General features: G+C 46.6%; 1 protein-coding gene across 4 annotated transcripts in view; it reads right to left on the bottom strand.

Annotated features, from left to right (window-relative positions):
• Window positions 1-773: 773 nt before the first annotated feature.
• Window positions 774-21,485, bottom strand: part of ELMO2 (engulfment and cell motility 2) — a 123,052-nt gene continuing 102,340 nt past the window's right edge. For all 4 annotated transcript variants that reach the window (XM_033963880.1, XM_033963881.1, XM_033963882.1 and 1 more), the window contains 6 exons: window positions 20,151-20,314; window positions 9,411-9,523; window positions 9,220-9,327; window positions 7,867-7,949; window positions 5,591-5,668; window positions 774-2,246 (listed from right to left, as the gene is read on the bottom strand). In XM_033963880.1, coding sequence (XP_033819771.1) covers window positions 2,046-2,246; window positions 5,591-5,668; window positions 7,867-7,949; window positions 9,220-9,327; window positions 9,411-9,523; window positions 20,151-20,314 — 747 coding nt within the window. In that variant the 3' untranslated portion in view covers window positions 774-2,045. The remainder of the gene's footprint in view (window positions 2,247-5,590; window positions 5,669-7,866; window positions 7,950-9,219; window positions 9,328-9,410; window positions 9,524-20,150; window positions 20,315-21,485) is intronic.

Genomic DNA, 21,485 nt, shown 5'->3' with positions numbered 1-21,485 from the left:
TTAGGATTTATTTCAGCGTATCGCAAACTGTGTGCTGTGGCACACTACTGTATCCCCTGAGATTTCAGGTGTGCCGCGAGACGCTGGGGAGGAGAGGCGCCGGTGCCAGCTGACTGCCACAATGTGCCTCTCGTGGCAAGAGGCGCCTCTCCTCCCCTTCACGCGTCTGCACTTCCCACTGGCGCTTCAGGGCCCGTTTAGAGGGCCTTCACGCAGGCGACGTCATGGCGTCGACGCCCGTGCACTTCTGGATGCCTCGATCCACGGCTGATATGTTTAGTCTGCCGCGGCTCAACAAAGTTTGCGAGACGCTGATTTATTTACTCACCTTTTCAAACCTAGCTCAAGGTGCGTTACTTTCAGGTACAGCAGGTGGTTCCCTGCCCCACATAGTTATAATATAAACTAAGTTTGCACATGAGGTACAGGAAGGTGAGGTGTCAGGTCAAAAGCGCGCCGCGACAAAGGCGCGCCCAGACAATTGAGCGCAGCGCGCGCCGCCACGCCACTCTAAATTACTGTTTTTAGCGCTCCGACGGGGGGGCGTGGGGGGGGAACCCCTCCACTTTACTTAATAGACATCGCGCCGCGTTGTGGGGGCATTGTGGGGGGTGTGGGGGGTTGTAACTGAAAACTTCACTTTTTCCCTGTTTTTAGGGAAAAAGTTCAGTTTACAGTAAAATGTGGAGGGTAACAACCCCCCAAACCCCCCATAACGCCGGCGTGATGTCTATTAAGTAAACTGGGGGGGGGTTCCCCAACAAAACCCCCCTTTGGAGCCCCTAAAAACTGTAATTTACAGCGGCACGGCGGCGCACGCTGCGCTCAATTGTCGGCGCGCACTTTTGTCTTTCGCGCCATTGTCTATGAACCGGAAGGTGAAGCAGCTTGCTCAAGGAACATGAGTGGGAAATGCAGAATGGAGCTCTAGCTTCCCCGATTCTCAGCTTGCCCCTCCATTAAATCTTTCAATCTAACCATTCCAAAAACCATGCGAAGCATCCGGGAAGAAACGTTAAACACTGCAGTAGAAAAATGAGAGCAAAGAGCAGTAGAATGAAGAACATGCAACAGCAAGGGACTAGAGTGTGACTTCGGCGTCATCACCGTTAGCAGGAAACTGCCTCCCCAAAACCCAACCCTCTGCCCTGTGAAACTAAAAACAGGACGACCACAACAGGCCTCGGAAGCTCAAGAAACTCTACATTAGTGAGTTTGCAAGGTAGAAAGAAAAATGAGAGTCTAGAAAAGAATTACAGTTTGCCACCATTGCGCACTCAAATTTGTATCAACCTTGGGTGTGGCCTGACACTCAGTTATTAAAAAGAATGTTCCTGCTTGCAAAATGAACCTCTAAAAAGCATAAAAGCTAGAAAGAAATATGCATTTTTTTTTTTTTTAAAAGGAAGATTATGAGAATTGTCAGTATCAACTCAAACACGTGAAACATCGAGGCTTGAAATTCAGAGGGTCTGATGATTTCAGCAATTTCAGACCTGATAGCTGTGAAACACATGTATTACTAATCGTTTCTATTGAAAAATAACAGATGAACTGATTCCGGGAACATAAAGCGATTGTCTTTCTCAGAATGAAGTGGGATTGTTAAACCCAGCGTTCTCATCCCTGTAAACTTCTTCAGTCTCAAAGTTCTGACCCATCTAGGGTCGGTTCATTGTAGTCCCTTCTCTAGCTCATTGCAAGGCTTGTTCCGTACAGGACAGGGAGGGCCACATTCAGTCGAAATGCTGCTAGCGTCTCTGTGCTCGGATCAATGGCATGTCAGGTGGGAAATGAAAGGCCGTCCCTCTGGAACTCAGAAGGGATTAAGTTATATATAAAAAAAAAAAAGCTGCCAAGGTGTCATGGGTCAGTATCGGTCTTGTGCTCCACAAGTAGAACAAAAAAAAACCAAAACACATTCCCCAGTGGTTCCCGACGGACTTTGATCTTTTCCTGTTGAATCAGCCTCCATCAAGGACGTCAAAAATGAACCGGTGATGTCTCTACCCCCCCCCCCCCCCGCAAAACACGGACCGGATCACTCACCCGTAGTGATATACAAAATCATAGCTGCTGGGCTCCTTGGGGATGGGGGGAGGGGCCTCAGGAATCTGGATGTTCTCCAGATCCAGCAGACGCAGCTTCATCTCCATGCTGAGCAGCGTATCCAAGTCGCTCTTGGTCAGCTCGCTGGACATCTCCTTTCCCAAGAGGGCATTCAGGCCATCGATCCAGATGCAGTACTGTGCATAATTAAATAAAAAAACAAAAACGGTATCACGGTACGAGAACACAGAAGGTGAAAACCTGGCGCCATCTTTGCCTAACACAATACTTACTGAAGAAACAAGGAAAAAGTCAGTATGAGAAGACAGGACTGCCATTTCTCTCACCAGTGCTGAAAAGTTAGCATCATTCTTAGTCAAACAGAAACCAGATCTTGTCTATTCTCAAGTCTTTCCTTTCTTTTTGCCTCTCCCACAGCTGTTAAGTTTAAACATCAATAACAGGATAGGAGTTTTCACCCCTTTCCTTGGGACACACACAGTCATAGTTTCAGAAAATCCACAATAAATATGCATGAGATAGATCTGCATATAATGGAAGAAGGGCATGAAAATCTCTCTCATGCATATTCATTGTGGATATCCCTAAATTCAGACTGGCAGAGTGCCTTTAGAGGACTGGATTGAGAGCCACTGGTACAGACGGTGGCGTTGTGAGGGGCAGTGGCACCCCCTCCTGCCCTCTTCTCTACCCCCGCGCCTTCACACCCCCCACTGCCGCGTGTGCCTCTTTCCTTCCCCGGTACCTCTTTAATTTTCCCAGCGCCAGCAGCATCCATCTCCAACTTGCTGTCCGCGCCAGCCTCGGCTCTCCCTCCGACGTCACTTCCTGGTCCTGCAACCAGGAAGTGACATCATAGGGAGAGCTGAGGCTAGCACGAGCAGCAAGTTGGTGCTGCCGCTTGCATGGGCAAAGAGCTAGAAGTACAGGGAGGGAAGGGAAGGCACGCGCATGGTGGGGAAGGAGAGGTGCTGATACCCCTTATCAAGATGGCACCCGGGGGTGGTCTGCCCCTCCCCCTTATTATGCCACTGGGTACAGACAATGCATATGGACAGAGAAAAGGCTAGTGAGGGAGGATCCACCGGGTCATACATATGTGGCAGGAAAGGATTCAGCTTTTCAGAAGGTTTGTCCACCTACAGCAAGGCAGTCAGCTTGCACTATTTTCAGAAGATGGTGTGAGAAAATTAATAAATCGGCATCAGAGAGACAACACAGCAACAACCACGAAGAGAGAATGAGGAAGGAATTTATTGGAGACCCAACATGGACTGTGCTTCCTCAACAAGCCTGCATCTGGGGTCCTCCAAGAACAAAGTGTATCTTAAAACAAAGAGCACTCGAGAGAGAACTTTGACTTGAGATTTATTGACTGAATAAGGTCTTTATGCCACCGGAATCACTGCAAAACTTCATTTTGTTCTTGAAGGACCCCCGATGCCAAAACAAGATTTGTGTTGGGTCTTCAATAAAGTTGCTTCCTTGGTCTCACGTTGTGGCTGACTCCATCCACTTTGTTGTTTTTCATGAGAAAATTAATAATAAAAAAAAGTATGTTTTCAAGTAATCTTAGATCATACCCATGCCCGTTATGAATTACCATGGTGTCAAAACACACTCTACACTGGCGAGCCCAACTTCAAAAATCACCGGTGGAAAAGCCACATTGCGCATTGAAAATGCTGGCATATAGGGGAGCGTGTGGCACAGTGGTTAGAGCTCCAGCCTCAGCACCCTGAGGTTGTGGGTTCAAATCCCTCGCTACTCCCTGTGACCTTGGGGAGGTCACTTAATCCAAGCAATGATTTACTTATGCCACAATTTCATTGAAAGTTTCATGCACGTCACATCTGAATGAGGGGAGAGCCTCAGAACCCCGTGCGTGTGGCACAGTGGTTAGAGCTCCAGCCTCAGCACCCTGAGGTTGTGGGTTCAAATCCCTCGCTACTCCTTGTGACCTTGGGGAGGTCACTTAATCCAAGCAATGATTTACTTATGCCACAATTTCATTGAAAGTTTCATGCACGTCACATCTGAATGAGGGGAGAGCCTCAGAACCCCGTGCGTGTGGCACAGTGGTTAGAGCTCCAGCCTCAGCACCCTGAGGTTGTGGGTTCAAATCCCTCGCTACTCCTTGTGACCTTGGGGAGGTCACTTAATCCAAGCAAAGATTTACTTATGCCACAATTTCATTGAAAGTTTCATCATTGAAATCATTGCTTGGATTAAGTGACCTCCCCAAGGTCACAAGGAGTAGCGAGGGATTTGAACCCACAACCTCAGGGTGCTGAGGCTGGAGCTCTAACCACTGTGCCACACGCACGGGGTTCTGAGGCTCTCCCCTCATTCAGATGTGACGTGCATGAAACTTTCAATGAAATTGTGGCATAAGTAAATCATTGCTTGAATATAAGTGAGAACGTTATAGGAGTTGGATTTGATTTTCTTTCTCATTCCTGTATAGAAGATTTTTTTGAGGTCACTTAATCCCCCATTGCCCCAGGTACATGAGTGTCAGCCCACTGGGACAGATAGGGGAAAATGCTTGAGTACCTGAATGTAAACCACTTAGGGCTCCTTTTACTAAGCCGTGCGAGCGGGATTAGCGCGTCGGACATTTCATCACGCGCTAACCCCTGCGGCAAGCTAAAAAACTAACGCCTGCTCAATTCAGGCATTAGCGACTAGTGCGGCAGGCAGTTTAACGCGCAGTATTCCGCGCGTTACACCGCGCCTTGATAAAAGGACCCCTTAGACTATAAGCAGTATATAAATACTAAATATAGATAATAATTGAAGCAAGGGAAGGGATATCACGCCCTTCATTAAGGAACTACTCCTTAAACGTTGTTATTTTAGTTAGGTAGATCAAAGTCTACAAGTATTCTTTTCAATTTAAGATCTACCCTATATAAAGATAATATTAATAAATTTATTTTGTTGGATCCTCAGAAGAATGATATAAGCGTTGAAACACACAGGCTTCGAAAGCCAAATTCTTCATAGGTCCCATAATTTTATAAAAAATCATTTTTGTTAGTATTTTTCTTTTAAATATTGAAAGGGACGCTTATCTGCTAATTAAAGGTGTTGTAAGGATCGCCCCTCCCGACATGACCATGTTTCAAATTCTTTCTTCAGGGTTGCGGTTCCTCACTTCTGATAAATCCTTGTTCTTTTACTGTGCCTTGCTATACAACTGATTTACTGCTTTCTTCTTTTGATCGTTGACTTCATAAGGGAAGTCATCCGTGGACGCACCAGCAGAAATATTGAGTTTCACCGTACTTGAGTTAGACAGCCAAGTGACTCATAAGTGACTTGTCCTTTTGATCACTCTCTCCTCAACAATGAATTTCCTGTCCTATTAATTCTCTTTCTTCCTCCCCTCTTAAAGTCAATTCAATTTGTTACCTTTGCTTAATCTTCTGTAAACCGCATAGAACTTCACGGTATTGCGGTATATAAGCTGTTATTATTATTATAAGGCCCAGTGAAAATCAAGCCTAACCGTTACCTCGTATTTGTTGGGTGCAATGAAGTTTAAGGTCTCATCTGGGTCGTATAAAATGGAAAAAGCCAATTCCAGCACTTCCTGAAAAAGCAATCAAATGGAGTACAAGTTACGAAACCCTATACAATAAAGCACTTTATCCTCGTGACACTATTTATACTTTTTGACAAAAAAAAAAAAAATCTTCCAGTACACATAACATAACATAAATATTTATTTATGTACTGCAAAATGGAGAAAGGGCTGAAAATTGTAGATCGCATAGAGCAGGGATGTCAAAGTCCCACCTCTAGGGCCGCAATCCAGTCGGGGTTTCAAGATTTCCCCAATGAATATGCATGAGATCTATTAGCATACAATGAAAGTAGTGCATGCAAATAGATCTCATGCATATTCTCTGGGGAAATCCTGAAAACCCGACTGGATTGCAGCCCTTAGGAGGGACTTTGACACCTATGCTTTAGAGCAGGGGTCTCAAAGTCCCTCCTTGAGGGCCGCAATCCAGTCGGGTTTTCAGGATTTCCCCAATGAATATGCATGAGATCTATTAGCATACAATGAAAGTAGTGCATGCAAATAGATCTCATGCATATTCTCTGGGGAAATCCTGAAAACCCGACTGGATTGCGGCCCTTAGGAGGGACTTTGACACCTATGCTTTAGAGCAGGGGTCTCAAAGTCCCTCCTTGAGGGCCGCAATCCAGTCGGGTTTTCAGGATTTCCCCAATGAATATGCATAAGATCTATGTGCATGCACTGCTTTCAATGCATATTCATTGGGGAAATCCTGAAAACCCGACTGGATTGCGGCCCTCAAGGAGGGACTTTGAGATCCCTGCTTTAGAGCAACAACGTGGAATAGAGTGTCAATGGGTCAGGAGCCTTTTCATGGAGAATTTAAGGTGGGTCATCCTGTTTGGGGGAGGAGGAGCGTTTTTAGGAGCTTTCTAAAGTGCGTGTAAGAAGAGGTTGATGTTCTGACCCAGTTGGTGCCATTCGGGATCTGTGGAGGCTGCTTGGTAGGGTGGGAGTCTGTTGAGGAATCTCTTTTGGGTGCATCCTTTGATTGAGGGGAAGGTGACCGCGTTAAAAGCAACCTTAAGTTTTGAGAACCTGGCCCTGAGCATTTTTCTCCACTAAGGTCTTTTAAGTATATAGATAATCAGTCTTACCTCATTGGCTATTGTAACAATCTTATTATTATTATGTTATTAAAGGCAGGTAAGAAGTGTAGTCAAACTGCTAATTAACGATGGTCTATAACAGACATGGCAAACTCTGGCCCGTGGCGTAGTAAAATTTGGCCCACCAGACACTTTCAACTTTCCACTTAAGCTGGTCCGCTGGTACAAGCGCTGCATCAGAAATTTCAACTTAAGCTGACCTGCTGGTACAAGTGCCACATCAGCAGCCTGCAGAGGACCACTGGTCGGCTGTAGCGATCCTTGCAGGCTGCCATAGCCTCAGCAGCACGTTCAATCTGCCGCGGTCCCATGTGTCAGAGGAGGGCGGGACCACGGCAGAGGGAAGTGCTGCGGAGGCTGACTCTAGAGCCTTTCCTGGGCACTCTCCCCCCCAGTGCTGCAATCGTCTCACGCCGCGGGACCCCCACCCCACAATACAGGAAAACGTTAAGTGCCCGGAGAAGGGGCTCGCTTGCAAGCCTTTTCGATCAAGGAGGAGCGGAAAACACCTTGGCATGCAGCCGGCAAGTACGTTTCGGGAGACCAGGGTGTGCAAACCTCAGGATGCAGTTCTGCCCTCCGATGGCGCTTATAAAGAGGCTCCTGTGGGCGGAGTCCAGACCTAGGCAGCAGATCGCAGAAGTTTGCAGAGTGTGAAACATGAAGGAAATGGAAAGTATGTGGCATCTGAATTATTATTATTAATAGCTAGGAACCTCACTGCAAACCAAAAGGAAAAAAAAAATATTTATAACCCTCCAGAGCTGGTGTTAGACAGCAAGTGTGAACTAGGATCTAAAAGAGAGAGGAAAAGTCTTTTTTTATTTATTTTGTTTACATCACAGAGTCGGTGTGGGGTTGGAGAGGTGGTAACCCTAAACTTCTACTAAGACTAAGGGGTCCTTTTATTAAGGAGCTCATGTAGCGTGAGCTAAATCGGTTAGCGTACTTTAATAAAAGGACCCCTAAGTATCTTAATAAAAAATTTGACCCACGACTTAGCCTAAGTTTTAGATTTCGGCCCCTTATGTGATTGAGTTTGACACCCCTGATCTATAATGTACACAGAAAGAACTAGAGGAAAATTATTTTTACCTTATTCTGCTTTAAAGCACTCTTCTCCTTCATATGAGGGCAGTCCTTTCCCGTCACGACAGCCTTGATGTCTGCAACAGGGACTTTAGGGGGAAAAAAATTTTTTTTCTCTATAAACGTGATTTCCAAGGTCTTACACACACAAAACAAGGGAGCATGAGGTCAGTGGCGTAGCGAGGGTTAAGTGGCACCCAGGGCTGCGGCACCCTTCCTCCGCCTCCCCCCCCCCCCCTGCTGTGTGTGCATCCCCCCCTTTCCTTTCCCCCGTACCTTTTTAATTTTCCAGACTAGAGCAACGGTACGAACTTGCTGCCCGCGTCGTGTCAGCTATCCCTCTGACATCACTTCCTAGGGGTGGCAGAGAGGCGCCGCAGACGCGGGCAGCAAGTTCATAATGCTGCTCATGCAGGAAAAATTAAAGAGGTACAAGGGATGGGATGGAAAGGGAAGCACACGCATGGAGGGGTGGCAGAGAGCAGGATGGGTGCCTGCACTCTTTACAAAGACCGTGTCTGGGGTGGACTGCCCCCCCCCCCCGCCACTCCCCTCTTACTACACCAGTGTATGAGGTCCACAGACAGCAGTATTGAATGGTGTGTGCGCGTGTGCTTAGTAACAGACACTCGATGAAGTTACAGGGAAATACTTTTAAAACCAATAGGAGGAATTTTTTTTTCATTCAGAGAATAGTTAAGCTCTGGAACGTGTTGCCAGAGGTTGTGGTAAGAGCAGATAGCGTAGCTGGTTTTAAGAAAGGTTTGGACAAGTTCCTGGAGGAAAAGCCCATAGTCTGTTATTGAGAAAGACACGGGGGAAGCCTGGATCGGTAGCATGGAATATTGCTACCTTGGATTTTGGCCAGGTACTAGTGACCTGGATTGGCCACCGTGAGAATGGGCTACTAGGCTTGATGGACCATGGGTCTGACCCAATATGGCTGTTCTTATGTTCTTACATGAGCCAAGTATAGGACAATCAAGCCATTGTGCCATCACTGATGAGGCCATTGTGCCATCACTGATGAGGCTGGCTCTTATTGGTGGAATGAGGCATTATGACATCACAATCTCAGCTCTGGAATGTCACTCTCATTGGGGTTCCAGAATCTTGCTATTCTTTTCTTTTTTTTTTTTAATGCTGGAATGTTGCTACTCCTTGGGTTCAGGCCAGGTACCAGTGATCTGGATTGGCCACTGGGCTTGATGGACCATTAGTCTGACCCAGTAAGGCTATTCTTATCTTCTTTTGATAGCAGGAGCTTGTGGTTATAGGCAGCTGTGGTAACAGGAATGCCAGGTTACAGGAAAGAATGCTGAATGACAAAATTAAAAGAGCACAGCTTTGGAAACTTACTCTTCTCTTGAAGGGACTCAAAAGCTACCTCCCCCTGGGGGTTGTCCTCCAGATCGCCGTAGTGTAAAACCTTGTGGTTCAGCGCTAACCGACAGTACCAGAATCTTTCTGTGAAAAGCAAGTCACACGTGTTCACATCAATACATGGATGTCTGATGTCTACGAGGGTGATGCTCCTTTGAGGCACTTACCCTGCCTCCTGCGGTTTCCTATTTTACGGAAGCTGGTCCCCTCACAGAGTCGGTTCAGTCGCTGTTGTTTGATTAGCTCCATGATCTCTGGCTGGATCTTTTCCCTGAGTTCACTGGAAAATATTAGAAGAGGCGTTGGTAAGTGTTTGTTAGTGCAGAAGCAGATATTACCAGGAGCACCAGTGATTAGCGGGAGAGCAGACGCTGCAGGAAGTGTCAGGGCTTGAGAGAAACAGGGGAGGTAAGTAGATGTTACAAGGAAGGTAAGGGTTCACCCAGTGGAGTAGCAAGGGCGAGCAACTCCTTCCCCCACTCTACTATGCACGAGCCCTTCCCCCCCCCCGAACCTTTTTAACTCCGGCGTGAGCAGCCAACTTAGGAGCGGGGTCCCAGAAGTGACGTCAGAAAGAGCGCCGAAGCCAATGTGGACGGCAAGTTGGTGGCTGCTCACGCCAACGTTATAAAGGTATGGGGAAGGGAAGGGGGCGCATGCACAGGAGGGGGAGGAGTGGGAAGGGGGGGCAGAGAGGAGGAGGGGAGAAGTAAATATTGCAAGGAATGCTAGGTTCACCATAACCAAACTGGCACAGTCACAATTGGAGTGGAGTGAATTAATTAAATTTCATCTTCATAGGTTTCCCACTACAGTAAACCGCGGACTCAGTAATTCACGGTATTTTCCGACCGCCTCTTCCTGGTACTAAAGTCATGGTTACCCCAATCAGGAGCTGCTTTGACACGCTATCTGGCGTATCAAAGCAGCTCCTGATTGGTGTAACCATGACTTTAGTTCCAGGAAGAGGCAGTGGGAAAATATGCCCGGCTTCGTAAGTACAATTTAAGCACCCGCCAGAGCTCCAGCTGCCCTCTCCTGCCTTCGATCAGCTGACAAAACTGTATTTGTGGTTTTTCGAAATTCGGGAACCCCCGCGAATTTCAGGGGAGCACTATATTTCTATTTAAGTGCTTCAGCTCATCCAAAATACAAGGAATATTACAAGTATGTTATCTCTGCATTGGCCAAACTTCTACCAGCCTGCTTCACAGTGGTCTTCAGGGCCACCCAGGGAAACAGCCATAAGTATCTGAGAATATGCTCCGTCTCAGCTGGGAAAAAAAACAAATAAACCACTTCTGTGCTCCTTGCTAAAATGCCTTCTACCTATCCATAACCAGTGCCTGGCCCATTCCACTCCAGAACTGGTTTTGTGGAATTCTCTCCTTCTAGAGTTTCAGCAGGAAACTGGCTCCTTGGCCTTTTATAGAAAATTTAAACCATTTTTTCTTTTCCCCAACAGGCCTTAGGTCACAGAGAAAAATCATTGTCCCTTTACGTTGTTGCAATGAGGTCTCTAAAAATTAACTATCCCCCCTTTTACTAAGCCCTGGTAGAGCTTTCTACCATGGCCTGGAGCACTAAATGCTCCGACACTGTTCTGACGCTCATTTAGCGCTCCGGGACACGCTAGAAACCTCTACTGCAGTTTAGTGAAAGAGGGCCTATATTAGCAGATGGCATGATGAACTTAGGCCTAGTGCTGTGAACTGCTCTGATACTGTTTTGGCTCTATTGAATCACATATTTGTCATATTATATGTGTTGAATTGTCTTGCTTGTTCCAAGTGTACAACTGTGATTGTTTATGTGGTCAAATATATTTTTATTGAGCTCAAGAAAAACAACCACGGAAACAGAGTAAACAGCAGATATGCTCACATTTTGGTATAAACTTAGCAACAACCCCATCCCCCAACTGAACCACCCCACCCAACCCCCCACCCCAACCTCCCAATCCCCCCCTCCCTTGGTGGGTCCTCCTTCACAGTGTTACAATAAGAACAGATAAGAAACCAAGGCATCTGGCATACCAGGTACATGAGACAAGACAAAGACAAAAGTCAGCTATTAGGCAGACGACTGCGAGCCACTGGAGTCATAGTGTTCCAAAATGGTTCCCAGACACATTGGAAAGTACGGCCTGGGAGGGAGGAAAAGTCCTGCACATCACGCCGCTCCCACATCAAGAGAGTAATCATCCTGCAACGCCAAATAGAGTAATCCGGTGCTTCTCCCTCGAGCCATTTCAGTAGAACACACTTCAAGGCAACAAGGACAGTCCACTTAAGAAAGGCAGCAGAAATTACTTAATTTGCCCTCGGGCGAGGGCAATAATGAGGGATAGCTCCAAACAACAGCAAAGGCGAGCGTCGAATCGAAATGTTCCAAATACGCTCCACAAATGTAAAAACAGCGCGCCAAAAAGTCTGAATGTGGGAACAAGTCCAGAACATGTGACCCAGGCCTGCATCAGGAACGTGGCAGCGGGGGCAGGTAGCAGTTTCACGGAAGCCAGAGAGATACGCCCTCCTGGGAGAGATGTACAAGCGAAAAATCAACTTGTAATGTTGCTCCCAAAAGGAAGGAGCACTCCCAAATATTTCAAAGAAGAATCAGCCCATCGAAGGCAAAGCAAAGGATTTATCCAAATTAAGTGAGAGACCAGAGTAAAAACCAAACTCAGAAAGAAGATCTAACGCAGTAGGCAGAGAAACCTCAGGTCGAGTGAGGATTAAGAACAAATCATCGGCAAAAGCAAGAGTCTTCAACTCGATCCCCCCAACTCGGAGGCCCTGAACTGCAGCAAATCCCCTAAGAGTGCAAAACAACGATTCCAAAGCAATCAGAAAAAGTAGGGGGGAAAGGGGGCAGCCCTGCCGAGTACCCCTAAAAATAGGAAAAGAATCAGTCCTGGTTCCGTTAATCAAAAGGGAAGCCCTCGGGTTACAATAGAGTGATCTAATCACATCAAGATAAAAGCCACCCAAACCGATATGTTCTAGAGAACGAAACAAAAAGGACCAGACAACACTATCAAAAGATTTAGACGCATCAAGACTGACAAACAAAGCCGGTATACTATGGGAACTACAATGGGCGATAGCAAAAAGAACCTTGCGGACATTGCTGACCGATTGACGTCCCCGAACAAACCCAACCTGGTCGTCGTGAATAAGAATGGGGAGATGAGGAGCCAAGCGATCGGCCAACATACGAGAGAGAAGCTTAAGAGATCGGCCGATAGGAACCCGGATCATCTGCCGCTTTACCAGGCTTCAATAACAAGGTAATAAGAGCCTCGTTAGCATAACGTGGAAACGAACCCCGAGCAATAGCGGCATTGAAATAAGCCGGTAAGGGACCACAAACATGGGAAGAAAGAAGGCGATAAAATTCGCCCGAGAAGCCATCCGGGCCCGGGGCCTTACCCGAGCGAAGGGCCTTAATCGCAGTATCTAATTCCGCCGCACGAAATGGTCGATTAAGGGAAGACGTGACCGCCTCCGGTAAAACCGGAAAGCCCGAGGAATGAAGGTAGTCAGTCAACAAATCTGGAGAGACAGTAGCAGGCACATCATATAAGTGACGGAAGAAATCAAAAAGAACAGCAGAGACATCCGTCTGACTAGTCACTGTACCCCCACCCGGAGCCCGAAGCGACAAAATCGGTTTCTTGCAAGTTGTAGCCTTCACCAAGCGGGCCATAAGGCGCCCAGGCTTATTCCCAAAGCGCTGAAAGCGATGTTTATAGTGAGCCGCCCATTTTTGAGATTGAGAATGAAGCAAAGAATTGAGAGCTGCCTGAGTGGACAGATAACGTTCTCTAGTCTGCATGGAAGGGCGAGATTGAAAAGACCGCTTAGCAACACGTAAGGCCCGTTCCAGGGTAATGATACCACCATGGATACGTTTATTGCGGGCGCTCAGAAAAGATATAATATGTCCTCGAAGTACAGTCTTGGCGGCTTCCCAAAATAAAACAGAATCATCTTGATGGGGATCATTATTAGTAACATAGTCCTCCCATTGCGCCAACAAAAAGGTTTGAAATTCTTTATCATGAGCGAGGTAAGACGGGAAGCGCCAATGAGGCGTCCTGGAATACGTAACGTCAAGGTGAACGTCCACCCAAATAGGCGTGTGATCAGAGATATTCAAGGGACCAATCTCAGCGGAAAGTACCGAAGAAAACAAAGTTGAAGAAAGAAAAATATAATCTATCCGGGACCAGGTATTATGGGCCCAAGAAAGGTGAGTATAATCCCTAACTTCAGGATGAAAAAGGCGCCAAGGATCAATCACCGAAAAAGTATCACAAAAATCGGAGAGAAGACGACCCTTAGCTCCCAAAGATACAGAGGGGGAGCCAGACTTATCCAAGGTAGGATCCAGAACCAAATTAAAGTCTCCCACTATTAGAAGTGGATCCCCTGAAAAACGCGAACAAAGACTGGTCAGTCGTTGTAGAAAGCCAGATTCCGACGAGTTAGGACCGTAAACCACAAGTAAGAGGTAGGAGCGGTCTCCCAAGGTCAAACGTAAAAGCAAGTATCTACCATCAACATCTTTGTCAAGAAGCTGCAGACCAAGGGGAGAGGATTTACGAATCAACACCGCAACACCATCATGATGACCCGAAGAGGAGGCAAAATGAACCTCCCCCACCCAGGAACGAGCTAACTTAAGATGTTTCGCGTCCGTCAGCCCTAGTTTCCTGCAAGCAAGCAATATCCGAGTTATAACGCTGTAAGGCAGCCAAGATTTTAGATCGCTTAACCGGCGAGGTAATGCCCCCAACATTCCAAGAAACAAGCCTAAAAGGAGTACTCAGGTCAGTAAGTCAGAGAAAAGAAGATGCACGAAAGTGAAAGAAAAAGTGAGAGACCGCCCCAGGAGCCCAACCCCACCCAGAGCAGTGTGATCCAATATACCCAGCAGCCCGAGACTGGTAACAAAGACAAGACAATTAGCCAAAAAACCAAAACCCTCATACCAAAGGAGGACCCCCCACCCCCAAACAAACAACCCACCCTCCCTATCCCAGCCAACCCCATCCCCAACCCGCTCCCCAACCCCCCAATCCCAACTTCCCCCCATTCCCCCCCAATCCCACACTCCATTCCACTAAAGCAGAAAGGAGAAGAAGTCACGCAAAGATGTGACAGGGCCCCAAGTCCCCCCAGTCCCAATCCCACCCTCTACCGAGCCCACCCACCAAACACGCACACCATACAAAGGAGCCCACATACATAGCTCACCAGACCAGCCCACGCCACTCACATCCATCTTGCCACTAGAGCAAAGACACCAGAGCTCACAAAGCCACAGGTGCGGGAGAATCTCAAGTGAAGCGACGCCACCAGGCACCCAGAAGCAAGAGAGATCTCACAATAATACAAAGGAAGAGTGGCTGTAGAGTTCCAAACAAACAGCCACTTAAGCACTTATACCCACGCTATGGCCACTCACTCAAAATCAACTCCCCAAAAGAAATAGCCCCCAGAATCCAAACAAAGAAAACTCCCCCCCCACACAAAATCATACTCACCAGGGACAATCACACAAGAGCCACAACCCGAATCAAACCCCTCCGTCTGTACCCCAAACACACAAAACAACTTTGCATCCATACAAAGCAGAACCAGGAGGGTTCGATTAGTCCAAAATGTGTCCAATTGTGCAAAAAGTCCAGGAATGGAAAAACTGCAAGATGGTCACTAGTCAGGCACTTCAACACCATATGGGGACCCCCGTAAGACAAAGTCAACAGCAGCTGTGGCCGGAGGGAAATATACCCAGGCCTCTAGCAAAGCGCCAAGTGTTCAGAGGCAAGCAGAGAGGACCAGGCCATCGGTGAACACCTCAGATATCCAACGAGCTGCTGGGGCCAACAGTGCAAGAGCCCCGGCTCCGGCGCCGCAACTCCAAAACTCCGCCAGGACCATCAGGTAGGGCTCCAAAAAGCAAAAGGGCCCACAAAATGTAACAGGCAACAAGCCTACAAACATGCTGCAACAGCGATACTCAAACCAAGGGTGAAAGGCAATACAGCGCCGAGCAGTGGCCTTCAGATCTACCAGAATAAGAAACAACAACAGCAACATCTGGGTAGTCCAAGCTCTGCACTTTCGTAGCGCCAGGTCCAATCACCACAGAAACAGCAATCACCAGCTGAGAGAAGAAGCCTCAGGTGGCCGAGGAAGGCCCTGCCTCCCCCGGCAGGGAATCCAAGTAAGCCTGAGCCTCCTCCGCTGAGGTATAACTTCTCCAACCCACAGTGGTCCAGATCCGCAGTTGTGCTGGGTAAAGTAGCTGGAAACGATGCTGGTGGTCAAAGAGCGCAGAGCATACCCTGGAGAAACGCCGTCTGCGCTCCTGCAGCGCCGGAGAGTAGTCCTGGAAAAGATGAACCTGGGCGCCTTCAAAGGTAAGAAGATTGCGCTTTTGGCGGTATTGTTTCATTAACTCCACTTTATGTGCTGAGTTATGCACCTTGAAGATGGTGACCCGGGCTCTGGTGTGGTCTTCATTACGCCTCCCAAGGCGGTGGGCTCTGTCCAGCCGCAAGGGTCCCATTCCATCGGGTAGAGGCAAGGCGGTGCGGAGCCAGGACTCCAAGGTGGCATGCAGCCGAGACTCAGACACCGTCTCTGGCAGGCCAATAAGGCGGAGATTATCCCGGCGCGAGCAGTTCTCAAGATCTTCGATCTTGTCCGCCTGCCGCGCCAGTTGTTCTTTAAGGGAGGTGAGATCTGCCGCCGATGCCGAGTGGGCTTCTTCCACGTGCGCCACTCGGGACTCCAATTCCCCGGTCCGTCTTGTTGTCTCAGTGACCAGGGACTCGAGGGACGTCAGTTGGCCCAATAGTTGGTCGAATCGAGCATCCAGAGCTCTCACGACCGAGGCAGAGAGCGCAGCAATGTGGGCCGCCGACAACGGGAGCTCAGACCCGGAGTCCGGCACCCCTGCCGCCATCTTAGCGTCGGGACGCGGCATGCGTGTCTCTCTGTCTCTCGTCCCTCGGGTTACTTTGCCGCTTTTCACCGGGCTAGCTGGAGGCGCTAATCGGTCCATTAACAAATCGAATACAAAAGAAGAGGATCCACGTTAAAAGTCTCTCGTAACTAGGCACTGGAGGACTCGGGACCCCGGAGCTCGAGCAGAGCACGTCTTGCTCGGCTCAGCACATCACGTGACTCCACTGTGATTGTTTATTTAAATTGAAAAACACACCGCAAAGGTGGTTAATAACTGTTACTTGGAAGAAGTATGAACTTTTGCTGCTAATGGGATAAATGAAGACTAGTGTGACAAAAGACTTTACAAGGAGTAAGAAAGAATATGCATCCCCCTCCTTATTCGCAGGTTCAAAACTTGCGACTTCAGTTATTTGCAGTTTTTGTCTGAGTGACCACTCCTGCCTCCTGGACCTCTCCGCTTACTTGCTTTTTTAAAACCTGGTGGTCTAGCGGTGAAGCGGGACATGAGTGATCTTCCTACGCTCCTGCCATGTGCAGAACTGGGAACAAAAATGGCTGCCGTGAGTTCCCGTGGTAACTCATGGCAGCCATTTTTGTTCCTGGCTCTGCACGGGGTAGGAGAGTTGGAAGATTGCTCCTGCCCTTCTTCGCCGCTAGACCACCTGGCTTTATAAAGTAAGTATAGTGGAGAGGTCCAGGTGGCGGGAGGGAGGCGGGGGTGGGGCAGAGCTGGCCCTAAAGTTATTTGCGGGCCAGCTTTGCCCCTAAGCCCTACGAATATGGAGGGGGATGGTTACATCCAAAAGCAATATTATATAAATGCCAGGCATTACCCCAAGGTCCCACCAGCCCCATATCTCCAGTTTAGTTGTGAATATAGCACTGTCACCATTAATTCTTGACTCGAGTATATGGCAAAGTATTCCAACTGCCTCCAATGCAATGTGAATGCATCTGTCTATGCCTCAACTCAAGTATTTGACAAATGGAATCTAATCAAATGCCTCCAACACATTGTAAATGCCTCGCCTCCAGTAAATCCAAAGATACCTCTATACCAGTGGTCTCAAAGTCTAACCCTTTGCAGGGCCACATTTTGGATTAGTCGGTACTTGGAGGGCCTCAGAAAAAAATAGTTAATGTCTTATTAAAGAAATGACAATTTTGCATGAGGTAAAACTCTTTATAGTTTATAAATCTTTCCTCTTGGCTAAGTCTTAATAATAATATTGTCATCTATAGCTAAAGAGACATACGATCAAGAAACTGTTTTATTTTACTTTTGTGATTATGATAAACATACCGAGGGCCTCAAAATAGTACCTGGCGGGCTGCGAGTTTGAGACCACTGCTCTATAGCTTAGGCCAATCTAAAGCTCCCAGCCTAGTATGAATATCTCAATAACCCTCTCTCCACTTCCTCAGTGTATTGTGAATGAACCTCTATCTCAGGGATATCAAAGTCTCTCCTCGAGGGCCGCAATCCAGTCGGGTTTTCAGGATTTCCCCAATGAATATGCATGAGATCTATGTGCATGCACTGCTTTCAATGCATAGTCATTGGGGAAATCCTGAAAAACCCGACTGGATTGCAGCCCTCAAAGAGTGACTTTGAGATCCCTGCTCTATCTCCATCCTTCAGTATAATGTGAATGTACCCTTAATCCTGTGCCTGTAACCTGTTCTGGGCTCCTGCGGAGGACGGGCTTTAAAACGAAATAAATAAATAATTGACTGAGAATACCAGGGATTCACCAAGCTCTAGAGCAGTGGTTCCCAACCCTGTCCTGGAGGAACACCAGGCCAATTGGGTTTTCAGGCTAGCCTTAATGAATATGCATGAAGCAAATTTGCATGCCTATCACTTCCATCATATGCAAATCTCTCTCATGCATATTCATTAGGGCTAGCCTGAAAACCCGATTGGCCTGGTGTTCCTCCAGGACAGGGTTGGGAATCACTGCTCTAGAGATCGGTGCAAGAGCAAATGGTTCTGTCAGTTCTGTGGGCCAGCAAGAAAGCTCTAGAGCACAGGTGTCAAAGTCGGTCCTCGAGGGCCAGAATCCAGTCGGGTTTTCAGGATTTCCCCAATGAATCTGCATGAGATCTATTTGCATGCACTGCTTTCAATGCATATTCATTGGGGAAATCCAGAAAACCCGACTGGATTCCGGCCCTCGAGGAGGGACTTTGACACCCCTGCTCTAGAGGTTTGTTTTGCAATCAGGATTTGTGTCACTGGTAGAGCAACTGCTGGAGCATTACTACCAGTTCCAGCCCTAGCTATGCAATAGAATAACATATGCATGAGATGTGACAAGTTGGAGGGATCCTATTTATTTATTCAATTTTCAATACTATTCTCCCAAGGGAGCTTCAAACAGTTTACATGAATTTATTCAGTTACTCAAGCATTTTCCCCTGTCTGACCTGGTGGTCCCACACTCTATCTAATGTACCGAGGGCAATGAGGGGATTAAGTGACTTGCCCAGGGTCATAAGGAGCAGCGTGGGTTTGAACCCACAACCTCAGGGTGCTGAGGCTGGAGCTTTAACCACCGCACCACACTCTCCCCATTCTAGTCTTGGCTGGGCAGAGAACTTTTCAGCTGCCCCTTGTTATTGTGATGTCATAATGCCTCATTCCACCAATGCCTAAGAGCCAGTCTCATTGGTGATGTCACAATGGCTTAGTTTCCCTATACTTGTGCTCATTTACTGGATGCATTTGCCTCATTGAAGTGAAAAGTGTCAAGAAAAGTGTGGAATAACTTGTAAGTTTCATGGCTCCACATTATTCTCTTCTTGGTTGGGCAGAGAATTTTTCAGCAGCCCCTCGCATTGTGATGTCATAATGCCTCATTCCACCAATGCCTAAGAGCCAACCCCATCGGTGATGTCACAATGGCTTTCTTTCCCTATACTTGTGCCCATTTACTAGATGCATTTGTCTCATTGAAATGAGAAATATCAAGAAAAGTATGGAATAACTGGTAAGTTTTATGGCTCCACATCAGTTATTTATTCAGTTTTCTATACTGTTCTCCCAAGGGAGCTTAGAGTGGTTTACATGAATTTAGTCAGGTACTCAAGCATTTTCCCCTGTCTGTCCCGGTGAACTCACAATCTATCTAATGTACCTGGGGGCAATGGGGGGATTAAGTGACTTGCCCAGGGTTACAAAATTTGATCATGTAACTCCTCTTTTCATCGAATCACATTGGCTCCCTATTTGCCAGCGCATAGAATTTAAGGTCTTGTTACTTATATTTAAAAATTTGATATTCAACCAACCCCAATGCATTTCTAAAATGTTAATTCCTTATAGTTCCACACGCACACTTAGATCATCATCCCAAAACCTATTAGTTGTTCCCTCCTTAAAAATAATAGGCACTCGAAGATTAGATATGTTCTCTGTAGTTGGCCCCCAATGGTGGAATTCATTGCCCCAATACATAAAAATTGAAAAAGACATTTTATCTTTCAAGAAATCCCTGAAAACATTTCTTTTTAAACAGGCTTTTAATATCTAATAAAAAAATTTTTTTTTAATTCTATTAATTCCGCTTTTAAAATCCCCTTATTCCCCAATGTTTTTTCCCTTAAATGTATTTCTCAACATAATAGATGTAACTTTAACCCTCCTTCCCTCCCAATTGTTGTTGGTCATGTTGGACTTCTATTGTTTATATATACTGTATGTTTTTTAACTCAATTGTATTTTATTATTATGTACATCGCTTTGTATAAAGATATAGCGATTCATCAAATATTTAATAAACCTTGAAACCTTACAAGGTGCAGTGTGGGTTTGAACCCATAACCTCAGGGTGCTGAGGCTGTAGCTTTAACCACTGCATCACACTCTCCCCATCTGAATAGTAGATTCAAACACCCATGACTCTGTGCTGTACATACACAATCGGAGGAGATTGGAAGTCATCCTGGCTCATTCTTTCAGACTGACGGAGACGCAGAATCTCAGAGTAACTTAAGCTGCGAAGTTTACTCTTAAACTGGTCCAGGGAGTTGGGTTTAGAGGGCAGCGCTCTCGTGATCTGCTCCTTGACCACCTGCATCACCTGACAAAACAGTGAGGACACCAGGCAACAAAATATTACAGAGTGAAAGATGAGAAAGCTGGCCCAATGACCAAGAACAGCAAACTCAAGCAATAAGGGCCAAAATGAGAGCATTCCTTCATATTGAGTCCCTCTGAAGCGCCTCCTCTATACTCAATGAATCCTAAACCTATGTCTCCCTGCATTTGAAACCTTCCCCGGGATATTTGAACCTTTAATCCCACCAATACAGATGTGAAGGTTATACATTACATATCGCGTTGTCTGTCCCGGGATGGTTTCTTAAGTCCCCTGGCTTACTTCAAAATCTCAAGTTTTTCCTCTCAAATTGATTTAATATGTACACAGACCCTTTTGCGGTTCCATCCTCCTAACAAGAGGTCTAATGTGCTTTACTTCTCTATACTGGCTCTCACATCTACACCCGTCTACTCTTTCTTGAATATCTTTATTTTAAAAAATAATGTTTTAACACAACATAAATAACAAATTATGCTTAATATGCTAAAACTCACTTAAAATCTGAACATTCATCCAATTCCTCCCCTCCCTCCCTATACTCCCATCCACCATGCAAAGCTGGCAAGCCTATTTAAATCTGCTTCTCTACATAGAGAGAAATATATATAGAAACATAGAAACATGATGGCAGATGAAGGCTAAATGGCTCATCCGCGGCATCCACTATCTCCTCCTCTCCTTATTGGCTAAGACTCTTAACATTTGCATCTCCTCTTCCTATTGGCTAAGGCTCTTTACTCCTGCATTGTGAGGTCATAAAACTTTATGATTATAGAAACATGATGGCAGATGAAGGCCAAATGGCCCATCCAGTCTGCCCATCCGCGGCATCCACTATCTCCTCCTCTCCCTAAGAGATCCCAAGTGCCTGTCCCACGCTTTCTTGAATTCAGACACAGTCTTTGTTTCTACCAACTGTACCGGGAGAATATTCCACACATCTACCACCCAGAAGGAAATTTATGCAGTGCTGGCCCCTTAAAGGGCTGAACATGGTCCTGACGTCAGGTGGGTGGGGCTTGCCCCAATGTGTTTGCAGACGATGGGATAAGAAGATATATATTTAACTGTATCTATCTACACAGTGCCTGGAAAAAAAAACAAAACAGGACCCCAACAATTTCAAAATACTTTGCAATTGTTTAAACTT

This window comes from Geotrypetes seraphini, chromosome 11 (assembly GCF_902459505.1).
Source record: "Geotrypetes seraphini chromosome 11, aGeoSer1.1, whole genome shotgun sequence".
Classification (NCBI taxonomy): domain Eukaryota; kingdom Metazoa; phylum Chordata; class Amphibia; order Gymnophiona; family Dermophiidae; genus Geotrypetes; species Geotrypetes seraphini.
This window is presented reverse-complemented; position numbering and strand designations above follow the sequence as displayed.